The 26,283-nt window shown below is 39.9% G+C and overlaps 1 protein-coding gene across 2 annotated transcripts in view; it reads right to left on the reverse strand.

Moving 5' to 3' along the window:
• The window catches only part of ZNF827 (zinc finger protein 827), a 245,795-nt gene that overhangs the window by 136,789 nt on the left and 82,723 nt on the right, over positions 1-26,283 (reverse strand). For both annotated transcript variants that reach the window (XM_027866996.1, XM_027866998.1), the window contains exon 5: positions 25,088-25,309. In XM_027866996.1, the coding sequence (XP_027722797.1) occupies positions 25,088-25,309 (222 nt within the window). The remainder of the gene's footprint in view (positions 1-25,087; positions 25,310-26,283) is intronic.

The following is a 26,283-nucleotide window of genomic DNA, read 5'->3' on the forward strand; positions in this document are numbered from 1 at the left end:
AAATCAAGCTTGAGAAGCTTACCATGCAATAAAGTAAAACAAGTTGATACCAGTGATTCTATTCCAAACAAGATCACCCTCGCCATTACGGAAAGGGCAGCCTTTCAAAGGTTGCATGTGAAGGCAAAGCCCAGGTGGTCACTCACTTCTCTCAATTTATGACTTTAGCACTGTGTAGCCTTTCTTTTTAAAGGCAAGTTTATAAGTCCCTACATCCTCTGACTTTATATTAAGAAATCTTGACATTCACAGAGAAGACTCCCATGGGTGTGTGAGCATGCCAACCTTTCATTTCCTTCAAGAACTTGCATCCCAGGACTGTGCTACTACAGAACAGGATGAATATTCTAGGTGTGAGCACGTCAGATAACCTCTATTTTTTAACCTTTGAGTTTTCAGGTTGCAGAGAAGAACAGAATTTCTTAATTAGATTTACTTTTCCGTCCCTAATAGATTAGAATCTGGTCAAAGGCATTTTTGTCATTGTACCCTCTAGTGCCCAGAACATAATGGGTACTTACTAAGTGTTTATTGATTTGTTGATTAATAATAGATTTTCTTACTCAATTTTGGGGAACATATATGTATGTGTCTGTCTATCTATCTATCTATCATAATAGGTCAGAAAGAAGACAGAATATGCAGTCCTAAGAATCCAGATCCAGAGTGTGAACGGATCTTAGAGGTTAGCAACAGAGGTTAGTTAGAGAGAAAATGGAAGATTAGGGAGGTGGTGATGGTGGCTGGCTCAAGATCACACAGTGAATTAATGATAAAATCAGCCAGGACTAGAACTCAGAGCCTCTGACTGTATAATGCTATTTCTTTGATATCAAGGAAGCTAGGTGGCACAGCAAATAGAGTGCCAGGACTGGAGTCAAGAGGACCTAAGTTCAAATCTGGCCTCAGATACTAACTAGCTGTGTGATCCTGGGCAAGTCACTTAACCCTCTCTGCTTCATTTTCTTCATCTGTAAAATAATCTAGAGAAGGAAATGACAAACCTCTCCAGTATCTTTGCCAAAAAAACCTCAAATGGGGTGACAAAGAGTCAGACATGACTGAAACAACTGAACAGGATGTCAAGGAATGTGATTTGGCTCTTCATTGATGCCATTTCCATTGCCATCCAAGTTGTGCAGGGGTCATTCCATTAAAGAAATAACTCTGTGCCATGACTATTTTCTGGTGATTTCCTGATTTTATTAGTAGAAGTCACAGGATACAATATGGTTCTTATTTTATACTAGAAAACTAATAAACATTCATTTACAGAGCACTTTCCAGTTTACAAAGGAACATCCATCTGAACAGCCCTGTGAGTGAAGTGTAATTAGCCCCATTTTACAAATGAAGCTTAACTATTTAGTAGGTTTTCTCCAGAAGATAAAAAAGCATCTGCTCTTACAAATCAAGCCAAGTTATTGTTTTATTCATTATTCAATAGGTCCCAAAGTCATTGCATCTTCTTAGTGAAGAGAGCTGTACTCTCAAGTACTTGGCCCTCTGGTAGGCACTTAAAAAATATCAGTCAAGGCAGCCCATCTCAGAGATTACAATCTAAAAAAATGGTAGATGAGTTTAACTAGGCACTTAAAAATATTAAATTAGGAGCAAAAATTATTTTCCAAATACATGATGGGAGAGAAGATGCATTTAGAGGCAGTTAGGCAGCACAGTGGATAGAGCCCTGGGCTTGATACCAGGAAGAATCACCTTTCTGAATTCCAATCCAGCCTTAGAAATTTAGTAGCTGTATGTCCCTGGGAAAGTCACTTAGCCATTTGTCTCAGTTTCTTCATCTGTAAAATGAGCTGGAGAAGGAAATGGCAAACCACTCCAGTATCTTTGCCATGAAAACCCCAAATGGGTCACCAAGAGTCGGGCACAACTGAAACAACTCAACAACAGCAAAGTGGTACAATGGAGAGAGCACTGGGCCTGGAGTCAGGAAGACCTGAATTCAATTCTAGCCTCAGACATTTTGTAGCTTGTGATCCCAGGCAAGTCACTTAACCTCTGCCTCAGTTTCCTCAACTGCAAAATAGAGACAATAATAGCATCTACCTCTCCAATTGTTGTGAGGATCAAAAGAGATACTTGCAATGCATTTAGCACAATGCCTGGTATGCAGTAGGTACTTAATAAGTCTTTTTTTCCCTCCCTCCCCTCTCCCCTTTATAGCATTTTTATGTTTCCTCAAATACTTCACTAGTTATAAATCTCGGAGGAATCTTAGAAGATAAATCTAGTCCAAACCTATCATTTTACAGATGAGGAAACTGAGGCTTAGGGGCTTAGTGATTTATTCAAGGTCATATGGGTAGTAAATGGCTGAGTTCAGATTTTAGCACAGGTGATTTGACTCTAAACCTAGTGTTCTTTCCACTGAAACAACCTAGACATACTATTAGTTAAAATGGAATGAAAATTTGGGATATTTATGTCATCCGGGGGGGTTATCAATTTTTGTGTGCCATGGACCCCTTCTTAGAATGTTGTTTTCAAAAGCAAAACAAAACAAAACAAAACAAAACCCCACATACAAAAAAACAAAAAATCCTAAAAATCCAAAACAAAAAAACATACATATATATATGTATATACATGTGCATAATTATAGAAGAAACCAATTATATTGAAATGTATTTATCAAATTTTTTTAAAAGTTTGCCGACCCCAAGGTAAGAGCCCATGATCCAGACAATTCCAAGCAATAATTTATTCCTTTCAATTGTCTAGACCAGGGATATTAAATTCTAATAGAAATGGGAGCCCTTCGGGCCACATATTGACTTAGTTTTAAAATGTAGTGTTATCAATGTTTTATTTTACTTTTATTTATTTTATTAAATATTTCCCAATTACATTTTAAGCTGGCTCAGGTGCACTCAGAAGTGTTGCGGTGACTACATGTGGCTAGTTTGATACCTCTAGTCTAGGTATTTCAGATGAAACTCTTCTCCCCCTCCCCCCATTACAGCTTCAGGTCTAAACGTCATATTTCCTGTGTAATAATAATAATAACAATAACAGCCAGCATTTACACAGCACTTTTAAATTTTGTGAAGGATTTTTTAACATATTTTCACACCTGCTCCTTATAAACAGCCTGGGAATTATAGTCATTATTATTCACACATTTTTGAAATGAGAAAATTGAAGGTCTGAGCATTGAGGTGATTCATCCGTGGTCACTCGGATATGAAGTGATGGAGGAGGGTTTTGGACCCAGGTCTTTCCTGGCTCCAAGCTCAACATTCTCTCCACTAAACATAGTGTGGACCAGAGGAGAGCTGAAATGGCCTCAGGCAGAATCATAATGAGATTGGGCCATTAATGTGGGCTGATTATTACTGCATAATTAGATGACATGCTTCTTTTTAAGGCTGACTATATGGGTTTTGAATGAAAAGGAAGAACAGAAAATTTCCATCCTTAAAGATTTCCCATGGAGTTTTAATAAGGTTGCAAGGTATATGTGTCTGTGTTTCCAAGGGAAAAAATGCACAACAGAAAAATGGACCAAATAGTTCTACCCCAGAATCATCCAGCAGGAAGCTCTAATTTAGCTCAATAAACTTTGAAAAGATTATAATAACATCTCCTTCTGGAGAAATATATGAATCAAGAAGCCAAATTCTCATGTTGAGAGAACCTCCTTCCCCTAGTTAGAACTAGGGCCATCTTTAACTGTGAAGAGACTACATCTTGCCAACATGTTTTGTAACCAGAAAGGGTAGGAGTCCTTTAGGTTGCATTAGGAACGAACCCCAGAATGTTAGGAAAAGTTTTGGTGTAGTACAAAAACATCATGAAAATAAACTCAGATGGGCTGGGAATCACACCACATACAACTTGGGAGAGACAGGTTAGAATTAATGTGGGGTGAGGGAGGGTGGGTCCAACTGATATCAAGGAAAAAGGAAGGAGATCTAGAGAAGGGGCCTTCCTGCCTGTCAGTAATGCCTAAACAATGCACGGTTTTTCCAATTCCCTAATTTCTTCCTCAGGGGATGAGTAACTGCTAAACTAAGGAAGACCCAAGTTCAAATCAGGTCTCAGATACTTCCTAGCTGTGTGATCCTGGGTAAGTCACTTGACCCTGTTTGCCTCAGTTTCCTCATCTGTAAAATGAGCTGGAGAGGTATCTTTGGTAAGAAAACCCCAAATGGGTTCAAGGAGAGTTGGGCAGGTAGGTGGTGCAGTGGATAGAGCACCAGCCTTGGAGTGAGGAGGATCTCGCCTCAGACACATAACACTCACCAACTGTGTGATTCTGGGCAAGTCACTTAACACCAATTGCCTCACTTTAAAAAAAAAAAGAGTCGGACATGACTGAAAATGACTAAACAACAAAGACAACAATAAAGAAAAATCTCCCCCCAAAAAAAGGGGCCACAAAAAGTTCTGAATCAGATTATAGGCAGTGTGATGTCAAAGGACTTAGTGTCTTGTCCTGTTTCCCCTATGTGACTTGCTCAAGCACACACAGGTGGTAAGTGGCAGGGCGGGGTTTGAATACAGGTTCCCAAGACACAAAACTAAAGCACTTTATAATTTGTGATAACATTTCCCCTAGAAGATCTGCCTGAGAAAAGTAGGTAGTGATCCTTTTTATAGATAAATAAACTGAGATTTAACTCTTCAGTAGGTTTCCTTTCCCCCAAAAAATCTGTTTTTTAAGTGTTTCCCCATACAAATCAAGCCAGGCCACTGGCTTATTTAATATTGGTCCCAATTCACGGACTTGACTCCTGGCAGGCATTTGCAAAGCTCAGTTGAGAAAGCCCTTCTGAAGAGTTAATAATCTTTTTTTTTTTAAATGCAGTCACATAGGAGCAGAGCAGGGTGACTTCATGAACTCTGAAAAGAGAAAGGAGGTTTAACGGAGGGAAACGCAGAATGCACAAGGGGTAGATTGGGGACGCTGGGGACACGGAAGATAAATGAGTCACATCCTGATCAGTTAGTGAGAGATTAGGAAGGAAGACACTGAGTTCTTGGAGGGAAGAGAGGAGGAAGGGATGGCCATCAGTAGGGCTTTGCATAGTCTAAGGATGGGAATAGGAACCAGACCTGTAATTTCACTGATATAAGGAACTCCCAGGTAAGGAAATCTCCTCCACCATTGCAGCGTAGCAGACATCTAAAGCTAGGAGGGATCATAGAGGGCATTAAGTCCAAATCCTTCATCTCACAGATGACGCACTAAAGCTTCAGAGAGGTTTAGCTCAAGGTCACACGGTTATTAAATGTCTGAGGCAGAATTTGAACCTAGGACTTCCTAACTTTTAATCTAGATCTCAATATATTATATTATTCTGCCTAACCTTAGAGAATTTACATAGTTTAGGAAGATTTGATTTCACATAGCCTACTTCATCATAAAATAGCTTTGCTCTCAAAGGCTTAATCAATACAACACTCTACCAGTATTGATACATTCTCTATGGGCACACAAAAGTTTACAAAGCCTTTTCCTCACAACAACTTGGGGAGACAGGGAGTCCTTAGTATCCTTCCCATTTTAAAGAAGGAGAAACTAGGTTTAGAGAGAGGTTAAGTGACACAAATTGGAAAGTATTTGAGCCAGAATTTCAATTCAAGTCTCCCTACTATAGACTCAACACTCTTTCCAATATAACATACTGAGTTCATGAAGCTTTCCAAAGTGCCCCTGGGGTCTATGAACTTGTTTTCCTTCCCTCACTCTATCTCTCCCTCCCTTCCTTTTTCTTTTTCATATTTCAGTAACTGTATTTTAATGTAATTGGTTTCCTTTAGAACCCTATGCATTTTATTTTATTCATTTAACATGATTCCAAGAAGGGATCTGTAGTTCTCCAGATTGCCCAAGGGGGCCATGACACTGAAAAGGTGAAGAATAGAAAAGCATTAGAGAAATTCTAAGCATGATTTGTAACATGGGTAAGCAGAACTCAATTTGTTAAAAGGAAACTTTTAAGAAGTTAGATTGACTGCAGAGACATAAAAACAAAAGGGGAAACCCCCAAAGCACGAAGGTTTTCTTCAGTACACATTATGGTTGTTTAGAAATCCTAACTGTCCACTCCCAGGGTGGGGAACCTGCATCCTCGACGCCACATGTGGTCCTCTAGGGCCTCAAGTGTGGCCCTTTGACTGAATCCAAACTTCACAGAACAAATCCCCTTAATAAAAGGATTTGTTCTGTAAAACTTGGACTCAGTCAAAAGACTGCACCCAAGGACCTAGAAGGCCACATGTGGCCTCGGCCTCAAGGCCTCTCCACCCCTGGTAGGTGTAGTGTTCCAGGGGCTGTGGGAAAAAGTGACCCAAGGCCCTTTGTGATGTTGCTTCACTTGCAAGCTATCTTGTTGATTGGGCCCCCCAATCCCCAGCTATACACTGACCATTTCCCACTTAGTTTTAGAGTTTTAAGCAAGTAAACTTTTAAAAATGAAGGGCATGGGAAATAGCAATAGTAATGAAAAAAGAAAAGGCAAAAGCATCAATGAAACATTTTAAAAAATACATAGAAGAGGGAAGGAAGAAGTTTAGAAGGGAAAACGGGAAAAGCAGGGCTACGTTGGTACCACCACCATAAATGCAATGTGTACTTTGCAAAAATCAAGCTCTGTGGAAGAGATTCATAATTTCCCATGCAATTCTCTCCTTCTGGTCTTTGTACATAGAAATATTCATGTTTGTTGATGATTTTCTAGCTCACATCTTTTTTTTTTCTTTTTTAAAGAAAGGAATAATAAAAAGGTGGAACATACAGACCCATCTAAGAAAATCTTATTTGAAAGCCTCTTATTTATTCTCGTTTTCTTTTAATCCATCAGTTGCAGCAGGGACAAGGAATACTCCGTAGCCTTTGGCTCCTGCCCAACATCTCATTTTTGGGTTTCATTGGCCAAGAGGAACAGTAGGATCGGCCCAACCAATTAAACAAACCTAGTAATTGCCTCCCGTATGCTAAGTGCTCCAGTATATTAGGGTATGGCAAGATCCCTGTCACTAGCTGGTAGAATTGTCAGTCAGTCACTCGACAAACATTTATTAAACTCCTACTATGTGTCAGGCCAGGAAACTAGGTGGCACAGTAGAGAGAGTGCCAGGCCTGGAGTCAGGAAGATTCATCTTCCTAAGTTCAAATCTGGCCTTAGACAGTTCCTAGATATGTGACGCTGGGCAAGTCACTTAACCCTGTTTGCCTCAATTTCCCCATCTGGAAAATGAACTGGAGAAGGAAATGGCAAACCACTCCAGTATCTTAGCCAAGAAAATCCCAAATAAGGTTCTGAAGAGTTACCTATGACTGAACAACAACAATGTGCCAGGCACTGTGGTAAACCCTGGGGATACAAAGAAAGGCAAAAACAGCCCCTGCCCTCAAGGAGTTTACAATCTATTAAAAGCATATCGCACGCAAATTGTTAGGTACTGTTGAGGTTAGAATTGGGAGAGCTGGTTCAGGTGTGAAAGAATTCACTTAGACTTGTAGCCATTGGTGATAAGTTCAGGGTGGACCCCAAGAATGTTGGGGTGCTACCTGAAATGATGAGGAATAGACATGCAGGTCCTAGTGTCCTGAAAGAATTCACTCGGACAGTCTCCAAGTTAAAGAAAGGCATTTATTGGGGTGATGCACCCAACCGGGCCTGCTCCTCATGAGGCAGAGCCTCAGTGGGCTCTACTCCATGTGGGAGGCAGTGCATAGGCCACAGACCCTGCTCCCCTAAAGGAGAAGAGTGGCCCCTGCTTCCCACAGGAGGTAAAGGCGGTTAGCTAGGTCAAAGGTATGGATTAAATACAATTTTATGGAATGGGGGAAGGGGACAAGAGAATGGGGGGGGCAAACATGGCTCCAAAATGGGATATCAGGGAGTCTGGACGTGATAAGCAAAGAGAACAGGAAAGGGGAGAGGAAGAGTTGTTCTGGAATTGAGGGTGCTTTGTGAAAGCACAGAGATAAGTTCAAGGTGGGGGCTTCAATGCACAGTTCTGGCTGTTCACATCCAGGATCTTATCTCCTGGCTTGCTCCAAATGCCTCAAGCACTCTTTTCTACCTCATGATCACTACAAATATACACATACACACATATAGAATAGATGAAAGGCAATCTCAGAGGGGAAGGAATTAGCAACTGGGAAGGACCTGGAAAGGTCTCCTGAGTAAGATGGGATACAAGCTAGGTCTTAAACGAAGCTAAGAGATGGAGGTGAAGAGGCTGAGCCAATGCATGGCTCCTCAGAAACTGAAGACGGGAGTGTTCTGTGTGAAGAATAGCAAGTTAGTCAGTGTATATAGACCATAAAGTTCATGGAGGGCAGTCATGGGTAAGAGGCTTAAACAAGTAGGATGATGACAAGCTGTGAAGAGTTTTAAATGCCAGAGGACTTGCTATTCGATCCAGAAGAGAAAAGAGAGCCATTAAAGCAGAGGGATGACATGGGCAGACTTGTGTTTTAGGAAAATCCCTCTGGCAGCTGAGGGAAGAATGATTTGGTGAGGGTAGAAAGCTACTGCAATAGGCCAGGTGCAAGGTGAGGGGGTCCCACAGGATAGTGGTGGCTGTGTGGGTGAAGAAAGGAGAGTTACATCCTTAAGGTTGTGAAGGCAGAAATGCAGATTTTGGAATAGCCTGTATAGGTGGGATGTGAGAGTAAGAGGGCCAGGAGGACACAGAGGTTTGCAAGCCTAAGGTGCCTGGGAGGATGGTAATGCTCTCATCACAGTTAAAAAAGAAGGTACGGTATGCTACCTAGTAAGGAACAAGCTCAAGAGAAGGTGTAAGGATGGAGGAGAGATGGATGGGTTTGTAGGCATCAGACAAGGGTTCAGGATGACAGAGCCAAGATGATAGAGCAGGGATGATAGGCTCAGGCAGTCAGTGAGACCGAAGGAAGACAAAAGAGGATCTGGTTTCTTCACCTTGGAGTAAATTCTCCATTTTTATTATTTCATTTCCTTGCCTCAATTTGTCAGACACTAATTAACACCCCAAATTCCAACCGACATCAATTCTTTAACTGTCCCCATCAAGTCAGTTAACTCTCAACTTCAGCTTGTCCCTCCAAAGCTGATTTTATTGTTATTGTTCTGGACCTGGGATTTCATCTGTGTGGGAACTGTCTCCAATAACCAACAGCCTGACTTGACTGATTTTCAGAAAGAAAACCCACCTAAGAGTTGTCTTAGCTTTCTCATCTCTAAGATGGGCATAATATTGCTTATATCACTCCTTGCCTCACAGGGTTGCTCTGAAGGGAAATACTTTTGCAAACTGCCACTCATCCCTTGTACAGTGTGATAAGGGAAAGAGCACTGGCCTCGAGTCAGAATCTGGGTTCAAATCCCACCTCAGACATTTACTGCCCTCAACTCTTGATTCTTATATTTATCACCTGTATGATCTCAGTCAAGTGACCTAACCTTTCAGGGTCTGAATTTCCTGATCTATAAAATGAGGAAGTTGGGCTCAGGGGCCTGGGAGGTACTTTCCAGCTCCAAATCTCTGATCCAAACCCATACAGTTTTACAAAGTTGCCTGGGGCACTGGGGCTAAGTGACTTCCCCAGGCTCACACAGGTGGCAAGTTCAGAGGCAGCCTTTGAACAGTGGTCTTCCTGATTCCAAGGCTGGCCATTTTATCTGCTGTGATATACTGGCCTCTCTTCCACATTGATTCTGCTTCTCAATGTCTCCTCTTTAAAACCCTATCACTTCCTTCCGGAGTCCCGAGTGACCTTACCTACTACTCATGCCAGTAATAACAGAGACTTCTCAAGGACAAATGTGATGCAGTTGTCTCCTATCAAGCCCCAAAGGAAAAGGACAAATAAATTTGCTTACAGAGAATGCCCAACGTGAAATGTTCTTTTATCAAGTTTGACAATTTAAAATATTTAACTTTTCATCCTTATTTTGATGTCTGATTTTCTCAACTGGTAACTCTTGTGGAATTGTCACCTTGAAATTCTTGCCACGAGATCTCTCTCCAAACTCATCCAAACGGAAAACAGCACAAAGGCACCCCTCCCCACACAGACAAGTTAGGTCCCCCAAGATTATAAACCGATCATGTGTAATTCATAACATTTTCACATAAAAACAAATGCTTAAAATGGAAGTTAGGCCTGTAGGTTACCCCGAAAGTTCCCCTTGAACTCATATCCTAAAGTTCTAGGTCCTAACTAGGAGGAGTCATGACAAACAAGGGAAAAGAAAGCATTCTTTCTTTTTCCTAAGTCTGGCCTGCAGGCAAAATGTTGAAATGGGAGAGTTTAGACAGAACAGATTCCCATTCAAATGGCACCTGACATTCAGTGGCTATGTGACCTTGGGCAAGTCACAACCTCTCTGGGCTCCATCCAGTTTCCTCATCTGTAAAACTAAGGTAATAAGGCCTCCAGTGTCTACCTCCTGGGGTTGTTGTGAAGCTCAAAGGAGCTTATGCATATAAATTGCTTTGCAAACTTCAAAGTCCTATATAATTGTTGGTTATTATTATGATAATTTTCCATCAGTAAACGTTTACCTTACTTTCTGCAATCTCTGGCCTCCTGATAACAACCCCAAAGCCCTGATATACCCTCTTAAGGCCCCCAGCACTGGCACCCCCAGACACATTCTCCCAATTTAATCAAGTGTCTTCAATCCAAACTCTCATTCCCTCTCTGCAACGATCATCAATGAGGTCTTGGGAGAAAAGCAAACGTAGTACACTAATTCACACTGATGTGTGATGAACTCATAGCTACTTAATCAAAAGATCACATATTTAGAGGTAGAAGGGACCTTAGAGGTAATTCAACTGAGGATTTCTTAATCTTTGTGTCATGGACCCCTTAGGCAGTTTGAGAAAGCCTGTGGACCCCTTTTCAGAATAAGATTTTTAGATGAATAAAATAAAATATACTGAAATCACTATTAAAATCTTAGAAAAACAAGTTTTTGTAGAGCCCAGATTAAGAAGTCCTGAATTCTAGTCCAACTATTTGACTTTATAGAGGAGGAAACTGAATCGCAGAAAAGTGAAATGACATATCCCAGGTCACATGGAATAAGGGGCAGGGCTGGGATTTGAACCCAGATCTTTGGACTCTTGGTTGAGCACCTGTTTTCAAGGCACCATGCTCCCTCCCAGAGGTATTTATATTTGTATTTGTATTTGTCTTTTAAAACTTAGGTAGGGATTTCAGGCAATGGGAACAACAAACTTAAAAAGCTCGATTTAAACAGGCGACCTCTGAGATCTCGTTCAATTCCGAGAGTCTATGAGTCAGATAGTGGAGGGGATGATACTTTGGGGTAACTATTAATAGAGAGGAGAGCCCTACAGGGAGTCTGCCCTAAGGCTGCAGCTATCCTAAGCTATTCTTGCTTTTATTAATTTTCTCCTCTTCCTCTTCTGAACTCACAAGGTCTCTAAAAATTCACCTGACTTTTTCCATAATGGTTCCTGAGCAGCTGACCATGGGCAGGGGTCAGGGCTTTAATAAGGTGGAGAGTGACACTACATTACTTAATAACCCCCAGGGATTCATCTTCTGATGCTTTCTAGGAATAGAATTATGTCTGGGGGGCTAGTTCAGAGGTGATAGTATTTTCTCCCATTTCCCATATAAATGCATATGCTGATCCCTAAAGGGATGAGACCGAGAGCTTTGCTCTTAGACACTTCTTATAAGGCTGTGCTAAATGCCAAGCCACTACAAGCTCTGTGTCACCTTTAGCCCCATATCCCAACTTGTAATAATGAATTTACTTCATTACTTCAGAAGAAGCTCAAATATCCCAGTGCCAATACTCTGGGCTACAAGAACCATATGTGTTTCTCTAAAGCAGTGGGTTAGGGTGTATATTCTTTATATTGGACTTTGGGCATTCATTTCTTGAATGAGGATTCTCTTTGTCAGCTAAATGCTTAGGAGATGCCTACTTAACTCGACTGAGGGTGGGCTCAAATCTTTCAGGGGTGGTCATCTGAAGCTTGCATCCCTGTGGAGAGAGGGGGGTTTTTGCCCTGATCCGAGTCACTTCTAGGCTAGACTTTTCAGGGTCTGGAACTCCAAAACCATAGCAGATTTTTCTGAAAATTCAGTGGAAAATTCGAGTCTTTATGTCACTTGTGTTTTACCAGAAAAACACTAATTTTAACCTGGAAAATTACATACCTGTATAGATTTCTCCACATAAAATATTTCCACATTATATTTGACTGGGGTGTGTGCCAAATAACAGCCCTGGAAAGCTTACACACATAAACTGATTTAAATTTGGCCAAGGACGAGTAAAAATGCGTTGAATAGGCTCCTTCTGTTCCCTAAGATGGCTCAATGAAAGGTTGGAAAGAGCCTTAAACAGCTGGACAGCTTTCTTTCTTTCTTTCTTTTTTTAATAGAACTAAGAAAGTAGCAGGCAGAAAACTATTTTATTCCAGATTTTTTTTATCCCATTCATTTTCCTTTAATCATGTACCTACTATGCACCAAGCACTGTGCTAGGCACTGAAGATACAATGATTAAATAAAAGCATCCCTAAATTCTGGGGTTTGGGAAAGGAAAGAAGAAGGTTGGGGGTAATAATACACAAACTGTCCCATGGGTCAAAACTAGAAGAACTCGTGCTACCAAAAAAGATATCATTATAATGCTTGGTACATCCTTTTCTTCCCTAACCCTCCCCAGCCAAAAGGATTTCTTCCCACGTGACAAAGAAGACTGTAAATGAAAATTAACAAGGCAGGTGGCATTGGAGACTAAAATTTACAAGAAACGCCTGCAGCAAGACACTGGGAGCATGCATGAGAGGATCGCAGTGCACCACTTGGATAACCTAGTTAGACACTTTGGGAGATGAATTGCTATTATTCTCTACAGAGGGACAGATATGATTGTGGAGAGAATGGTCTGGCTTCAGTGGGAAGGCCTTTATTTGGATGTCTCTCAGGACTTCAGCGGAATACCAACACTGGTAAAAATGCTGTGATGAATCATACTATTACTTCTGGGAAGATGGCAAAGGACAGGGCTTTCCCACTACCCCTTTTACATAAGACCCTCGCTAGTCCATGCCTTTTTTTTTTTTTTAAATGTGGGTAGACATCTCTCCCAATTCAGATGCCATGTCCTCTGTGAAAGTAAGTTTTCTCTGACATGCCCCAGGCAAATGTTCACCGGATCCCAGATTTTGAGCTGAAAGGGACCTTCAAGGTCATCTACAGCATAAGGTCATATAGGTAGGTGGCACAGTGGATAGGCTGCTGGTCCTGGAGTCAGGAAAACCTGAGTTCAAAACTGACTTCAGAACTTACTAGCTGTGTGACTGTGGGCGAGTCACTTAACCTGTTTTCCTCAGTTTCCTCATCTATAAAACAATAATAGCCCCTACTTCCCAGGGCTGTTGTGAGGAGCAAATGGGATAATAACTGTAAAGTGCTTAGCACAATGCCTAACACATGGCAAGCACTTTATAAATGTTAGCTATTATTATTAGCCATCATTGTTTACGTACATATTTAATATTTATCTCTGTATATGCTATTCATTTATTTATTATATCTGCTATTTATCTGTGTATATTATTTATCTGCTTGTTATATGGGCTATTTATCTCTATAGATGCTATTTATTATATATGCTATTATCTCTGTATATGCACTACTATCTCTGTTTATGCTATTTATCTCAATATATGTGCTCTTTATCCATTTACTATATCTCTGTATGTGCTATTTACCCAATAGAGTGTAAGTGCCTTGAGAGCAGGAACCATTTTCATTTTTGTCTTTGTATCCTCAGGACCTGGCACCTGGTAGGCCATAAATGATAAAAACAAGCAAACAAATTTTTGTTGAATTGAATCAAAGAGTTGCTCCTGAATAACACGTGGGGATTGAGTGACTTCTTTTTTGTTAAAGACACATCCTTATTCTGATAACTTAAAAAAAAAAAAAAGAATCTCTCTCATTTTACTTCATCTATCAAATTGCTCTGTGTTGCATTGTGTGTCTATAGTATGCTAGGAAAGAATAAAACAGTTTGAAGTGCCAGGAGTTGGTATAAATGGATTCAAATCAATGCAAATATGAAAACCTCTTTGGGATGGCAAGCCGTGTATACAAACATGACACAAATTATCAGAGGAGGCCACAAAGTACAGGGAGACCAGAAGAAAAATATATCAAGGAAGGCTTCACAAGAGACGGCATTTGAGCAAAGCATTGGAGGATGGGTCAGGTGTGAACTGGGGGACATGGAGGATATGGGTTTCCTGATTGATTCGAATCTTTTTGCCCAAAGGATCCTACCATCCTCAACGGCTGAAGGATACACTGGCTGCTGAGATAAGATGGGGAGAGAAAGGATTTGTTTGACCCAGGGAATTAGGTTGTAAAGGCCAGAGTGATTTCAGAGGGTCTCTTGAAGGAAGAAGATAAATAAGGGCCACCCTCCATATCACAAAGAGGCATCAGGTAAGGACTTCAATCCATCCATCCATCCAACATGCACGTATAAAGCACCTGATGTATGTTGAACATTACATATCAGACTAAAGGAGATGCAAAGTTTAGAAAAGGCACTATTCCAATGTTCGCTGTGTTTATAGGCTAACATATAAAACAATGCAGACATGAGAAGTGTGGAATAAAGGGAAGAGGTTTCTTTGACTCTACTGTTTCCTCTCCATCCTCTGCAACAGAAACACACCTCGGACTTCTAAGTCAATTGTATCTGCATTTTTCTAATCAAACTGTTCTTTCACTCAATAAATATTCCACTCTTTACTAAAAGACACTGTAGGGGTAGGGGGGTGGGTAGTACAAAGATAAATGAGATACAAACAACTTGCTCATAAGGTGTCTATAATCCACAATGGAATAAGTACCACTGTGACTAGGATTTGTGAGTTTCCGGTGAGGAGATTGCATTTGTGTGTAATAAAATCAGTGAAGGCTTCATGGAAGAAGTGGTACCTGAGCTGGTCCTTGAAGGAGATCAATCTCTTTCTGACCCCTTTATACTGGCTAATACAGTCCTAGGTGATTCCTAACCTGAAGGAGCACAGAATCTGATGGACCACTTCTCAGAATAATGTTATTAAATGCATGAGATTACCAATTATATTGAAGCCCCAGATTAAGAACCCCTGGTCTAGAGTGTTGAACTTTAGAATCAGAAAGTACCTTAAAGAGTATCTAATTTAATAGTTTCATTTTGCATATGAAGAAAAGGAGACTCTGAAAAGCTAAGTGATTTGCCCCAAGTCTCAAAGGTGGCAGAATCATGCCCAGAATCCAGGACAGAGTACCTTTCCATTATAATATGGTTCTTTCCTTATAGGTCCTATGCTTAAATGCAACCCAAATCTGACAGAAAGTGATTCCAAAATTGTGGTTCGTTTTAGGAAACAATCTATGTTCCTCTTGCTTTGATGCACCAACCCTCACACACTGAGCAAAAGACCTTTGGGGTAGGGAAGAGTAATGAAGATTAGCTGGGCTCAGAACTTCAGCTTTGGTCTGAGGTACCACCTCACACCTATCAGATTGGCTAACAAGACAGAAAAAGAAAATGACAAATGCTGGGAGTGATGTAGAAAAATTGGGACATAAATGAAGTTGTGAACGAGTGTAACCACTCTGGAGAACAATTTGGAATTATGCCCAAAGGGCTATGAAACTATGCATACCTTCGGACTCAACAATACCACTACTAGGTCTCTATCCCAAAGAGATGAAAGAAAAAGGAAAAGGTCTTATTTGCACAAAAATATTTATAGCAGCTCTTTCTATGGTAGTAAAGAATCAGAAACTGAGAGGATGTCCATCAATTGGGAAACGGCTGAACAAGTTGAGATGTTATGATTGTGACAGAATACTATTATGCTATAAGAAATGATAAGCAGGATGGTTTCAGAAAAACCTAGGAAGACTTATATGAACTTATACAAAGTGAAGTGAGCAGAACCAGGAGAATCTTGTACACAGTAACAGCAATATTGTAACAATAATTAACAGTGAAAGACTTAGCTGCTCTGATCAATATAATGATCCAAGATAATTCCAAAGGACCCATGATGATAAATACTATCCACCTCCAGAAACAGAACTTATAAACTCTGAGTGTAGATTGAAACATACTTTTTTTTAACTTTCTTTATTTTTCTTCCTTATTTTGCTTCCCCCCCCCAAACATAACTAATATGGAAATGTTTTACATGACTTCACATGTACAATGGACATCATGTTGTTTGCCTTCTCAAAGAGTGGGAGAGAATTTGGAACTTAAATTTTTTTTTAAAATGAATGTTAAAAAGAAAAAAAGAAAAGAAAAATAAAATTACTGTACTTCAAAAAAATCCAAAAATAGGGCAAAAAGAATCTCAGAGTTAGGAAATGAGAGGTCATCTAGTCCAATCCTCATCTGAACAAGTTTACAACACACCCAGCAAGTGGGCATCCAGCCTTTACTCAAAAACTTCAAGTAGTACAAACAGAACATGTCAAGAATGTGGATTTTTAATGAATGAATGTACTGGGAGGTTTCAGAAACTGTATGGTTAGCAAGGAGGAGGTTACAATAAGACTTTTTAAATAAAACTGTTTATCTTGTAAAGTGTGTGTGTGTGTGTGTGTGTGTGAGGGTGTGAGAGAGACAGAGAGACAGAGACAGAGAGACAGAGACAGAGAGAGACAGAGACAGAGAGAGACAGAGAGACAGAGAGAGATTTAATCCCAGAGAAAGTGCCAAGTGGATGGATTTGGCAACTGTCTGTGAAAGGGCCAGCAACTGACCATGCCTCCCCCATCTAGGAGTCATGAAATTGATTTTGGAACTGCACATGAATGGATTCTTTTTGGGGAGCTCCCTGGAAGTACACTACAAGAATCACAAAAATAATAATATTCCTTTTTATTATTTCCTCCACCTAGAAAAATATCCCCCCTCCCATTAGAATGTGAGCTCCATGAAGGCAGAAATGGTGTTTGTACTGTTCCCCAATGCTGAGAACAGCATTTACCAAATTAGCAACTACTTTCATTACTGATATTACTGGGGGACACTGTCCCCCAAAGCTTCTTATCTTTCTCAATGTGCTCCTTGTTGGCAATTGAGGAGTTTTGAAAAAGTTTAAATTAAGTGGTTCTGGGCTACGATACTGTGGGTGTCCTGGGGGCCATGAAGTTATTGTAAGGGTTCTCTCAAACACAAGTGCACCAATATCTGGCACATAGTAGGCAAATGGTAAATGTGGCTTAATAAGACTGACTGACCTATTAATTCCATTGTAAGGAAAAATACCTTGAAAGCTACCCTAAAAGAAAGAAAAATCCCAGTTCAAAGACAGTAGCATTATTTGTAATCACAAAACTTTGGAAACAACCTAAACGTCCAACTGTTAGGGAATGGCTGAACAAACAATAGCATGGTAATGTTTTGTCAGAAAATGTAGGTTTAGAGCTAGAAAGACCTTGGAGATCATCTATCCCAACCCCCTCATTTTACAGATCTTGAAAGTAAAGCCTCCAAAGGTAAACTGAGCTGCCCAAGGTCACAACCAAAGTAAACAGTAGAACCGAGGTTCTCTGCTTCCAAGTCCAGCACTTCCTGCAAGGCAATTAAGAAGGACAAATAATGAGGAAATGTATAAGAAATAATGCAAAGTAAAGATAATAGAACAAGAAGGCCAGTACACGCACCTACCACATAAAAGGAAAGCAGGGCCAAATTCAGTGGTGACCGACTAAACAAAGACGGGAAGGGAACTCAGAGTGAGAGAGGGAGCTGTAAGTGGTATGTTCTTCTAAATCTCCGTGTATCAGAGGCCAACTTTTTAAGTTTAAAAATAGTTACGAATGAAAGCTTAATTGGTTGTGTTATTGCTTAAAGTTATGACCATAATAAATTACTCATTTAAGAAAAAACAAAAACACGGAAGCCGCTCAGCAGACCAAGACGATCCAGGATGAGGCTGCACCTACTGGAGACGTTCCTCATGCAGTGAAAGACTGAGTGGCTGGATTTCAGGCCCATGGAGACGTCTATCCATTCTCCACCAATACTGTAATGGATCCAGCATGGAGTACTCTGGGAAAAGTCATCTCCTTCTTGGCTGTTCCCTGACATCCCATGCTTCATAGTAGCCTTGGAGAGTAAAGGGATCTGGGATTTACCACATTAGCAACTACTTTCATTACTGATATTATTAGGAGACGTTCTGCTGCACCCCAAAGCGTCTTACCTTTCTCAGTGTGGTCCTTGTTGGCACCTGAGCAGTTTTGAAAAGTTTAAATTAAATGGTTCCGGGTTTTGACATCGTGGGCTCCCGGAAAGCCATGAAGTTATTGTAAGGGTACTCCAAACACAACTGCACCAAGCGTTGGTATATTCATAGGATCATTGCTTGAGAGCTGGAAGGGACCTTGGAAGCTATAACCCACTCTCTACCCTTTTCCGTTGCTGTTGTTGAGTTGTTTTAGTTGTATCCAACTCTCCTTGACCCAATTTAGTGTTTTCTTGGCAAAGATACTGGAATAATTTGCCATTTCCTTCTACAATTCATTTTACAGATGAGGAACTTAGGCAAACAGGGTTATATGACTTGCTCAGGGTCATACGCCTAGTAAGTATCTAAGGCCAGATTTTATCTCAAGTCATCCTAACTCCAGGGTCAGTCCTCTATCCACAGTGCCACCTAGCTGCCTCTCTTCCTTTTACAGATGAGTAAATTGAGGCCCAGAGAGGTGAATTAACTTGTCCAGAATCCCGTAGTTGTAAGTTTCAGAGGCTTGAACCAAGTTCTTCCTGATTTCAAGTCCAGCATTCTATCCACTATGCCAAACAATTTCTCCTCTAGATCTAATACATTATATATTAGAAACAATCTAATACATCTTACACTAATTATATAGTCTATTTTAATTTTTAACATTAATATAAATGCTGTTACATTTAATAAAATACAAATGTGCTAAAAAAAAAAAGCATCACTCAAGTTAGAGTAGCATTTTGCCATTAACTATTTTCTGAATTATGGAAGACTACTACCATTGTGTGTGGGTCTAGGAAATGTTTTGATGTTAAAATAGGTCCATATTTGTCTACAGTGACCTTGAATCTGGCACTCATATATAGTTGCTGTGCTTTTCTTACCAAGAGGTATGGGGCCACATTGTCTCTTGCCTTAAAAGGTCGGCATCTAAAATCTTCTACTCTTTTGGTATTTAAGTTTTATTGAGAAGTTTCAAACCCTAGTGCACTACAACACTTTTCCTTAAGATGTCTATAAATCTACAACACAGAGAACACCTGATATTTAGAGGAAATGGGAACAGCTGTCCTCTTCAGAATGATTTAGGCTGCCCTAGAAGAATACATCTTTTAGATACATGTTCTTATTCTGTAAATGTTGCAATCTGGGGCTTTTAAAACTTAGGTTTATCTTGAATTTAGGATTTAATGAGACCAAAACCTCATTTCAGTGTTTTCTTATAAGCTAAGTTGCCAATTTTTAACATCAGTGCATTCAGTGATTTGAAAAAAACTTTATAATAAGTGAGCACTGTCAATATTGAGCAGATTTGTGTTGTGTGAATTTATAAGCATCTTTTCTGGGTAACTCTCCCATGAAGAATTTGTAGAAAGACATGAACAACTAGGTGATGTACTTGCCCTGGAGTCAGGAGGACCTGAGTTCAAACACTTGACACTTATGTGTGTGACCCTGGGCAAGTCACTTAACCCTGACTGCAAAGGAAGGAAGGAAGAAAGAAAATAAAGAAACAAAGAAAGACATGAACAGCAACCATCCAGGATAAGAAAGCAGTGTCACTGGTTAAGGTGTGCCAACATGGAGGCCAACGATAACTGATGTTATATGTTATTTGATTAAAGCCTCACAACTACCTCATTAAGTCATTGTAAGGTATTAGTTGTGTCCACTTCAGAAAGTGGGAAAAATCAGGGTTAGGTGGGTTAACATAGTCACACATCAAATAAATCTCAGGAGCTTTACTCAAATACAACTCTTCCCAGCTCCCATTCCAGCGCTCGGGCCACTACTCTAAACTTCTGGGAAAGGTGGTGGAGACAAGATAGCCTCAAACTTATGACTCAACCACTTTCTAAATACATTTTATTTGCTGCCATATTTATCTCAGTATGACAAAGACCAGTAGCTTTCAACTTTTGCCATCCTGCGATATCTAATGCCCTACGTTACCTCATCTCTAAAAGATAAAACAGTCCACATTTCCATCCTACCAGAAGGGAAAAGTTTTATCAGTTTTCTTTTGTTTTCTTTATTTCTTAAGTTCAATGATCAGGCTCTTGACTGCCATCTATGATTCATGAGAAATGCAAACCAGGGAAAAGCAACGGCAACGCAAAGCGGGCAGAGGACAAGGTGTTTATGAGGAAGCTAAGGGGATCTGGAGGAGGGAAAGAACTAGAAAAAGAAGCTAGCAGTAAGGTGTATGCTGCTCCAGTCATTGGAGATCACCCTAATGAGCTAACTTGGCCTCCAGAAGGTCACGATCTTTGCTTTCAGAATCTCAAAAGATCAATAAAATACATCTAAATATAAAGACCATATTTTGATTTGTTTTAGGTACAGGATAATTTCATTTTTAAAGAATCTCAAGAGAAGTAGAATGACATAGTGGGTAAGGTGCCAGTTCCAGAGTTGGGAAGATCTGTCTCATACTTGCTGGGCAACCCTGGTCAAGTGACTTAATCTCTTGGGGCCCAAACAACCCTTTAAGAGTCTAAGTTACAGAGTAAGTAGAGATCTACATTGCCAGAGAGTTCTTCACCAGGAATTCCCTATATCTATTAATCAATCAAGTAATAAGCATTTATTAAGGACCTAGTATGCACCAGGCACTGGGGAAACCAAGACAAAATGAAACAGTTTCTGCCTTCAATGAGCTTACATTCCATCAAAGTCTGGGCAAAAAAAGAAAGAAAGAAAGAAAGAAAGAAAGAAAGAAAGAAAGAAAGAAAGAAAGAAAGAAAGAAAGAAGGAAAGGAAAGAAGGAAGGAAGAAAGAAAGAAAATAGATTTCAAGTCATAGGTATGCTCTTTTCACCTCTGCCATGGATATCTATAACACCCAATCCCCACTGGGCTCTCACATCTAAAGCTTCAGTCCTGGGGTCCTAAGGACCCAGCCATGAATTCTGGGAAGATAGGGTTAGTTCCTAGAGTCATTATTCCTTTCCATGTTGTGGAAGTAGAGGGCCTGTTTCTTCTCTAAAGATGTGACCCAGCTAATGCAAGTCTTGGCTACCATCCAATATCACAACATGAAATATTCAGAAGTATCATCATCATCCTCTAAGTATCCTACTCAGCATGCACAATTCAAATCAATTCAATTCAGCAGACATCTATTATGTGCCTACATTAGGCCAAGCACTGGGCTAGGCACTAAAGATACAAAATGGAAAGAAAAAAAAAAAGACATGATTCCTGCCTTCAAGGACCTTCCCACCTATCAGGAGAAATACACTATGTATTGCAATTTATGGTACATGAGGAAGAGTACTTGATTTGTAGTCAGATGACTTGGGCTCCATCTCCTGTGTCACTGGGTAAGTCTCTAAACCTCTATAGGCCTCAATTTCCTCATATACCAAATGAAAAAGTTAGAGTAGGGGTGGGGAACCACAGTCCATGCAGCCTTCTAGATCCTTAAGTGTGGCCTGTTGACCAAATGGATTGGCCGAAGGTTCCTCCTCTCTGAGTTAGACTCAACGCTCTTTCAGGGCCCTTCCAACAATAAATCTACAGTCCTCTGCAATATGTATAAGACACGATACAGTGTGAGAGGATGAAAGGAGATCTCCAACTAAATCACTCTAGGTAAATTTGATGGAAAAAATGCCATCAGTGGGGGGTAGCACTATGCTACCTATGGAGACTGACTAACTATTAATTAAAAGAAACATTTCCTACCTTCCACTCTCAAATGAATTTTAAAGTAAGGGTCAATTAAGTGAGCCTTCACTCATTTTAATGCAAACTTTTTTTTTAATGTATTATTAATTTTTAACATTCCTTTCTTTTTAAATTTTAGGTTTCAAATTTTCTCCCTCCCTCCCATGCCCTCCCCCATACATTGAGAAGGCAAGCAATAGGATATCAATTATATATGTGAAATCATGCAAAACATATTTCTATATTAGCCATATTTCTTTTTTAAAAAAGGCAAGAAAAATTAAGAAAGTGAGAAAATTATACTTCAATTTAATGCAACTTATTTTTGCATATTGTCTTTAAGGCTGTACATATCTGGTTAAAGGCCAAATCTGGAAATGGAAATTCTCAACACTAACACTGATAAACACTTATCATAATAGAGTCTTATGGTTTGCAAAGAATTTTCCATGCATTATCTCATTTGATCCTCACAATAACCCTGAGAGGGAAGAGCAGTTACTATTCCCATTTTACAGAGAGATTAAGCATTTGCCCAGGGTGACGCTGGTCATAAGTAGCTGATGCATGATTCTGATCCAGGGTTAGATTTCCTGACACCAAGTCTAGTGCCCTATCTACTAGTCAGCACTGCCTTATTAACCTTCACTGTCTTAGAAAGTAGACAGGAAATCATACTAGGAGGGATGTGTAAATTCCGCAGTGAACCAGCCTGTCTACAAATAGGCGAATGGCTTACAGAGACTGCCCTTATCCATGGAATGGTTAAGGAAAAATAGTAGGCAGATTACTCTGGGCTACAGAACCTTCTGGTCACAGAAAGATGCCTTCACTAACATTTAGTTGAGTGGGCTTGAAAATCATCCTTCCATTTTTAAAACCTTTTAACCTCCCTAAGATGACTTCAGTCCTTCCAGAGTTTCCACAGCCCTTTGCATTCCAGAGTCTGAAATGCTTTCTGGAAGATTAAAACAAAACAAAACTAAAACGGAGAACCAACAAAGCCCTACATGAGACACAATTCCAAGTTACAGCAAAGCATTCAACGGAGACATTCTTGTGTGTGCTGTCACCATCAAGAGACGGGAAGCCTTGGATAATCCAACCCATTGGCAAACAAAGGAACTCCAATTGTCTGGGCACAATATCCACCAAGTAAATCGCTATTCATTTCTTCTTTCTAACCTATTGATCTGCTGGAAATACAGTCAGAATTGCTGATGAAATTACAGAGCCCAGTAATGCAGGTTGGCTCAATCATTCCCTTATGTCTTTCAGGCCCAGCTAAAGTTCCAAAGTAGAACCTGTTTTACATTTGTGTTAGCATTTTAAATACCATAAGATACTAAAGGACAGTGTGCAGGGACTCCTTCTTCCAACCACCAATGACTTACTAGATAAATCTAGGGAGTTGCAAGAGATTACTACAGAGATTCATAGATTTGCCAAGGATTCCACAGGTGGTTAGTATCAGAGACAGGATCTGAACCTAGGTCTCCCTGACTCTTTGCCCAATATTTTAATGCAATGCATTTTAAATATGGATTCTAAAAATCCCCTCTGAATAGCATTGTATTATGATTGGTGTCATATACCTGATGAGTAGTTTGTGGGGTTTTTTTTAAATTAGTTTGAATTTTCATTCCAAATTTCAAAAGAAGGTAAAGAGATATGCTGGGCTAAAATTAGGTAAGCTCAATTAAATGCTTGTATGTAAGATGAACAAACTCTATTGGGCGTGCATTTCATTTCAAGTTACTAGGATTTTGTTCTTGCATTTGCTAATAATTCCATAATTCTGGCATTTAAAACACACTACACAGGGAGATGAAGAGAATTAGCTAGTCAGGCCACACACATGAGGATATGGACAGATTAGTATAATATCCCATCATGTGATTTTCCATTCAGAAAATATCTTTTGGCTACTTTGTTGGCAATTACTTAGGATCCTGGACTTCAATAGGGAAGCGATCATAGAATTACTTTTGTCTAATACTCTGATTTTGCAGATTGGGAAGGTGAAGACCAAGTAACTTAGTTACTTGCCCAAAGTCACACAGTAATAAGTGTCAGTGACAGGATTTAAACCCAGGTTGTTCTCCGAGTATAAATTTTCAGTGACTTTGTTTCCCTTGTGTTGACTCAACCAAAAAATACTATTTTAATGTCCACTTAATAATATAAAGAGGTGACATGACATAGTGTATAGAAGACTGGCTGCAGAGCCATGAAGACTTGGGTTCAAGTCCTGATTCAGTAACATACAGGCTCTGTGAACAAAGCTAAATCACTTAGCCTCTTAGTATCCCAAACAGCTCTCTGAGACTATATGTTGTAGATGAGTTACTGATCATTCAGATTGGTGGAGAGAATTGTTACACCAGAAACTCACTGATAAAAGAAAAAAGGAAAAGAGGAAGGAAGGAAGGAAGGAAGGAAGGAAAGAAGGAAAATTGTAAATGCAAAGACCAAAAAATAAAAATAAAATAAAAGGTTCCCTTTTTAGAAAATGATGGCTGATTTTAGCCTACAAGTCCTTTGCATGCAATTAGAATCCTAGTTCAGTTTATAGACATTGTCTCAAAGAGCAATGTTTTTCATAACTTGTACACTGTACAAATGTGCGCAGAACTGCATGCAGCCTATATTGAGAAGAATACACAGTGAGCATATTCAAATGAACACACATGCGCATCTAGAAGAAGAAACTGAAGTCGGTAATAAGATCACTCCTCAACCAAATGCCACAATGTGATAATGTAGTGACTGGTGGGTTAATTATAACTTATGCAGGAAGCAGCCCCGGTTGGCTTGTGAGTTTAAATGTATGTATATGTATATATACGTGTATAAGTGTATGTGTATATATGGTTGACTCTTGTCCTTCATTCTCAAAGAGAATCAAAATGACATCATTACATCGGGATCAAGGTATAGTGTGTCCAGCAGTGGTTGATCAAACCAATATAGGCTCAGAAGGCTCTATCACAGGTTGGGCACAAACAGTCCTCATATATATATATAAATATATGTACATATACACATGTATGCATATATATACACACACACAGGTATGCATGTATACACGTATATCTAAACATACGTGTGTATATCAAAATGTGATTATTTTAGAATGAATCAAATACCTGATAGCTTCATAAGAAGCTCTGATGCTGCTTTGACAGACATATCCCTCCTTAGCCCTTCCTGTGGCTTCATCGTGTCCTCGGGGAGGCTGGAGGCTGACACTTCGGATCCCGGCCTGAACACATAGCTGGACTGAGGCAATGTGGAACTCAGAACTTCCTCGTCCTTCGGCTCCTCTTTCACTTTCAATGTAAGAGTCATGGGCTCCTTCTGATTTGCCGCTGTCAAGGAAGAGGAGGAAAGTAAAGCAAATAGGTAAACAAACAAAAAGGAAACCCAGAGACATCCTAGAACTGAATGGGATGCAGAACCCCTAAACATAGGGCAGTGAGGAAGCAGAGGAAGCTAGGACTTAACCATAACAGACCAAGTATCAGGCACAAACACATAAAATGTTCCATTAATGAAGGGATGTGGGGAGTGAGAGTGCTTTTTCATCCTTTAGAGATTTAATAATTTCAGAGGTGTTGCCTACTCAAAAAATGTAGGACAATTTCTCTTTGTGTCTCTAAATGGCATCTTTCCTGTGAATGCTACTAGATCTCCTAGTTCTAACAGTCTAAACCTAGAAGCCAAAGACCATGTAGACAATAGTCCATAAAAGCTGTTGTCTGCCTTAAAATGTCCTAATGTATTCATGAGGGGGCAATAATACCAACTCCAAAGGGGAAGAGGGCAGTGACAGGATAGAATGGTGAATAAATTAGCCAAACAGAAAAGGAGAAACAAAATGTTATCTTTCTAAATGCAGAGGGCACTACTGATCTATCATTAGCAGGCATACAGAATTTGAACTGTTCTTCCAGAAGTCATGTTGGGATCCACCTCTCTGACTTTGTAGACAACAAACATTTTCAAGACGCAAGGCCTCATCACTCAAATGTATAGCCATTCCCCAACTGATAAATGGCCATAGGATAAGACCAGGCAGTTTTCAGAAGAAGAAACCAAAGCTATCAAATGCTCTAAATCATTTTTGATTAGACAAAAGCAAATTAAAACAACTCTGAGGCACCACCTCACGACTATCAGACTGGCTAACATAATAGAAAAAGAAAATGACAAATGTTGAAAGGGATATTGAAGAATAGGGACACCAATGTCCTGTTGGTGGATTTGTGAACTAGTCCAACCATTCTGGAGAACAATTTGGAACTATGCCCAAAAGGCTATAAAACTGTGACCTTTGACCCAG

Source organism: Vombatus ursinus, unplaced genomic scaffold, assembly GCF_900497805.2.
Source record: "Vombatus ursinus unplaced genomic scaffold, bare-nosed wombat genome assembly UNPS02014784.1, whole genome shotgun sequence".
Classification (NCBI taxonomy): Eukaryota; Metazoa; Chordata; class Mammalia; order Diprotodontia; family Vombatidae; genus Vombatus; species Vombatus ursinus.